The 5344-nt window shown below is 41.0% G+C and overlaps 1 protein-coding gene and 1 non-coding gene across 2 annotated transcripts; one reads left to right on the top strand and one right to left on the bottom strand.

Annotated features, from left to right (window-relative positions):
- Positions 1 to 419: 419 nt before the first annotated feature.
- LOC145080722 (small nucleolar RNA R71) lies at positions 420 to 526 on the bottom strand. Its single transcript, XR_013695311.1, has one exon. It is a non-coding gene; the product is annotated as a small nucleolar RNA R71 (small nucleolar RNA).
- Positions 527 to 1412: 886 nt separating this feature from the next.
- Positions 1413 to 4946, top strand: LOC145066917 (uncharacterized). The gene is made up of 4 exons (XM_079014157.1): positions 1413 to 2321; positions 3501 to 3791; positions 3855 to 4077; positions 4483 to 4946. The coding sequence occupies exons 1-4, from the start codon at positions 1413 to 1415 to the stop codon at positions 4944 to 4946; spliced, it is 1887 nt and encodes a 628-aa protein (XP_078870283.1).
- Positions 4947 to 5344: the final 398 nt, after the last annotated feature.

Genomic DNA, 5344 nt, shown 5'->3' on the forward strand with positions numbered 1-5344 from the left:
AATCACTCAATCCTCTTCCTTTTTCACCCGAGCATGTCTTTTATTGCTGAAATTGAAATATTAAGCTAATTAAGTACCTTTTGTTCATTAAATGAGATAAAATCAACATAAAGTATTAAGATAATGCATGGATTTTATAACTAGATATGCCCATATCACTAGCTTTACTTAAAGAGATCCCTTTCACTGGAAAAGATCACGAAGATGCCTACAAGCACTTGGATGAAGTTAATGATGTAGCTGAATATTTCAATGTTCCCAATTTGCCTCGGGAAACTTAGCTACTTCGCATGCATCCGGTTACTTTGAAGGGTGCTGCAAAGGATTGGCTCAAGTCACTACCCCCCAGAACCATCACTACATGGGCTCAGCTGAAAGAAGAGTTCATTGATCAATTCTGCCCACCATCCAAGATATCTAAGCTCAAGAAAGCCATAGCCAACTTTGAACAACAAGCTGGAGAGTCACTATATGAAGCTTAGGAGAGGTACAAGAGCTTGCTAAGGAATTGCCCACATCACGACCTCAATAGTCAGAAAGAAGTCTCCATCTTTTATGATGGAGTAAATGTTACAACAAGGCAATTACTTGACTCGCAAGGTCCACTTACGAAGAAGGCACCTCCAGTGATAACGCAACTAATTAAAGAATTCTCTAAGCATTCTAGAGAATATCATAATTGAAGAAATGATGTGACCAGGGGGTCCGCCTATGCAGCTTCAGAAGACTTGTCAGCAGTGATGGCTATGTTGAAAAACATGGATATGAGGATGGACAAAATGGACCAAACGATACATGCTATACGGGTGGGTTGTGAAAACTACAATGGGCCTTATCTTACTAGAGACTGCGACTTGGATGAAAATGGAAACAAGAAGGTGCAAGTATGTTACTCAAGTGGGGACCGATATGATGAAGATTGGTGAAAACCAAAGAAAGAGTGGCTCCCTTATGAAGAGTACAAGAAGGATAAGGAGGAGAAGTACAGGCAGAAAGGAAGAGGTTTTTACCAAAAGGAGGATCCGACACAAGAAAGAAAACCAAGTTTGGAAGAGATGCTTACCAAATTTGTAGCTGCTTCAGAAAAGAGACATAGTGATCATGATGCTGCAATTCAAGAAACAAGAACCATGCTTAGAAACCAGCAAGCATCTATCCACAACATAGAAACACATCTAGGGCAACTTGCTCAACAAATCAACCAAAGATCACCGGGCGAACTTCCTAGTAAAACCAAAAATATCCTACGAGGCGCGCACATAAACATAGTCACAACAAGAAGTGGGAAGATAATCACTCCTCTGGCCCCTATTCAGAATGAATCACCCAAAGAATTACAGAAGGAGGATGCATAAACTCAAGATCAAAATCAAAATCTTCATGGAAGAGAGCCTACTTGCCGAGTCTAGAATATGGACTCGACGAGTCCACTGCCAAACTCGAAAAATCAGATTCCTGAAAAGCCCTTTCAGCCTCCATTGCCATATCCAGCCCGAGCTAAGAGAGAAAAGCAGGAAGAGGAGTACCAAAAGTTTCTTGATCATATTAAAGCTCTTCAAATCAACATACCCTTCATCGAAGCTGTCGCACAAATACCAAAATATGCAAAATTCCTTAAGGAACTTCTCATGAATAGAATGAAGATGGAGGAAGTGAAAAAGGTAGTTCTTAATGAGAACTGCTCAGCCGCCATGCTAAATAAGTTACCAAAGAAGAAGGGTGACCCGGGAAGCTTGACTTTGCCTTGCCAATTTGGTAACTTAGCTACCATTCATGCTTTGGCCGATTCGGGAGCAAGTGTGAATCTCATGCCGTATTCATTCTTCAAGAAACTGGATCTCCCGAAACCAAGGCCAATTCGTATGGCGATTCACTTAGCAAACAAGATAGTCACCTTTCCAAGAGGCATATGTGAAGACTTATTGGTCAAGGTGGACAAGTTTGTATTTCCTGCAGATTTTATAATTCTAGACATGGAGGCGGATCCTCAAGTCCCGATCATCCTTGGAAGACCTTTCCTCAACACGGCAAGTGCTATAGTAAACATGAGAGACTCGAAGCTTACTTTACGGGTAGGAGATGATTCAGTCACTTTTGGGGTTGATCAAGCTATGAAGCATTCAAGAAATATTGATGACATGGCGTTCTCAATTGACATGCTTGATGAATTGATGGAGGAATGCGATAATGAAGATCCCAACAAGTCCACAATTTTTGATGAAGAATTTGATGCTGAAAAAGACTTACTGGAGATCGAGAGGCTGCTGGAAGAAGCTGAATATGAAGAATTGATGAAGCAATCTGACAGATCAACTCGCCGAGTAGGGCCGATCTACTCGCCGAGTCCATGCGAAGAGGAAATTAAATTCGTGAACTCAGCTGCCAACTCGCCGAGTCCCTTACCTGCACTCAGCGAGTACACCATGCAGATCGAAAAAACAGAGCTCAAAACGTTACCAGATCACTTGGAGTATGCTTTCCTTGAAGATGGTCATCAAAAGCCAGTGATAATAGCCTCTGACCTCTCCGAATCTTAAAAGGAAGAACTAGTTCATGTTTTGAAGAAGCGAAAGCGGGCCATAGCATGGAGCATTACCAACATCAAGGGAATAAGCCCCTATTATTGTTCTCACAAGATTAATCTGGAAGAAGGATCAAAGCCGGTTGTGTAGCACCAAAGAAGATGAAACCCAAATATGAAAGAAGTGGTCAAGAAAGAAGCGGTCAAGCTTTTAGATGCGCGAACTATATATTTCATTTCTGACAGTCCGTGGGTGAGTCCGGTCCAAGTGGTGCCCAAGAAAAGAGGGATGACGGTCATAACCAACGAGAAGAATGAGCTTATTCCGACACGAACAGTAACCGGTTGGAGAGTGTGCATCGATTATCGAAAGCTAAACGATGCCACTCGTAAAGAGCATTTCCCCTTACCTTTTATTGATCAAATGTTAGAAAGAGTATCGGGCCATAGTTATTCTTGCTTTCTAGACAGATTTTCGGGTTATTTCCAAATACCCATAGACCCAATGGACCAAGAAAAGACCACGTTTACTTACCCAAGTGGGACTTTTGCTTATCGACGCATGCCTTTTGGGTTATGCAATGCACCTGCGACATTTCAAAGGTGCATGACAGCCATATTCCACGATATGGTGGAAAAATTCATGGAAGTCTTTATGGACGATTTTTCTGTTTTTGGATCTTCCTTCCATGATTGTCTTACAAATCTTGACTTAATGCTTGCTAGGTGTGAAAAAACCGACTTAGTTCTTAATTGGGAGAAATGTCACTTTATGGTCAAGGACAGTATAGTTTTAGGCCACAAGATTTCCAAATTGGGAATTGAAGTGGATCGGGCAAAGATTGACACCATTGCCAAATTACCCCCACCAACTAATGTGAAGGGCATTAGAAGTTTTCTAGGACACGCGGGTTTTTACCGGCGTTTTATAAAAGATTTTTCTAAAATAACTAGACCTCTAACATAATTGCTTTTAAAGGATGCACCATTTAATTTTACTAAAGAATGTTTAGAGGCCTTTGAATTCTTAAAGGAAAAATTGACTAATGCCCCGATCATTGTTGCTCCAAATTGGGATTTACCATTTGAAATAATGTGTGATGCTAGTGACTTTATATTAGGAGTTGTCCTTGGTCAAAGGGTTGATAAGCACTTTCGACCCATTTATTATGCTAGTAAAACATTAAATCTGGCCCAAGAGAATTACACCACCACCGAAAAAGAGTTATTAGCTGTGGTGTATGCTTTTGATAAATTCCGCTCTTATTTGGTTTTATCTAAAACAACTATTTTTACTGACCACTCTGCTATCAAGTATTTGTTTGCCAAGCAGGATGCCAAGCCAAGATTGATACGATGGGTTCTACTTCTTCAAGGGTTTGACATAGAGATACGTGACAAAAAGGGAATGGAGAATGTAGCAGCCGACCACTTTTCAAGGCTTGAAAACCCACAATTGCAAGAAGATAGAGTTGGAGATGACTTCCCGGACGAGTACATTATGGTGACCGTGGGAGAAGAACCATGGTTCATAGACATAGCTAATTACTTAGCTAGTAAATACACCCCAAAAGATCTTACCAGCCAACAAAAGAAGTAATTCTTTTCTGAAATAAAGTATTACTTTTGGGATGAGCCATACCTTTTCTGAAGCTGTGCAGATGGAATAATACGAAGATGTGTGTTCGGGAATGAAAGCCGAAAAATTTTGGAGCATTGTCATAGCGGGCCCATGGGTGGACATCATGGAGCACATTAGACTTCTAAGAAGATCTTTGACATTGGGTTTTACTGGCCCACGATTTTTAAAGATGCAGCCCAATTTGTCAAAGAATGTGATGCATGCCAAGGAGCAGGAAACATTTTATCCAGAAATGAAATGCCACAACATAGTATTCAAGTGTGCGGAGTATTTGATGTGTGGGGGATCGATTTCATGGGACCATTTCCCATGTCCAAAGGCAACAAATACATCTTGGTGGCGGTGGATTATGTATCCAAGTGGGCGGAGGCACAAGCTTTGCCAACTAATGATGGTCGGGTGGTGGTGCGATTTTTGAAGAAGCTATTTTCAAGATTTGGCATCCCAAAAGCTCTTATAAGTGACCGAGGCACTCATTTTGCCAATGATCAACTAGAGAAGGTGCTAAGGAAATATGGGGTAACCCATAAATTTTCTACATCCTACCATCCACAAACTAGTGGACAAACCGAAGTGACAAATAGAGCCTTAAAGAGAATCTTGGAGAGATCGGTGGGGAGCAATCGGAAAGAATGGTCGGATAAGCTAGATGATGCACTTTGGGCCTTCCAAACAGCTTTCAAAATACCTATTGGTACTATACCATATAGGCTAGTTTATGGAAAGCAATGTCATTTACCGGTGGAGATCGTGCATAAAGCTTTTTGGGCTTTAAAATTGTGAAACTTTAACATGGCGGAGCTCAAGAACAACCGGTTAATGCAAATGAATGCTCTTGAGGAACTTAGAAATGATGCCTACACTAGCTCTCTAATTTATAAAGAGAAAACCAAGAGTTGGCATGACAAGAGGATCAAGGGTAATAAAGACTTTCATGAAGGGCAAAAGGTGATGCTTTTTAATTCAAGGCTAAAACTTTTCTCGGGCAAACTCAAGTCAAGATGGGATGGTCCTTTTCTAGTGAAGAAGGTGTTTCCATATGGTGCTATAGAGTTATTATCAAAAGATGGTAACCCTTCCAAGGTCAATGGACATAGAGTAAAAAGATATGAAGAAGGAGTCCCAAGGAATGAAGACATGGAAGAAGGGCTGTTGTTGGAACGAATGGCAGAAACATAGCA

This window comes from Lactuca serriola, chromosome 1 (genome assembly GCF_051521515.1).
Source record: "Lactuca serriola cultivar US96UC23 chromosome 1, Lser_US96UC23_V15, whole genome shotgun sequence".
NCBI lineage: Eukaryota > Viridiplantae > Streptophyta > Magnoliopsida > Asterales > Asteraceae > Lactuca > Lactuca serriola.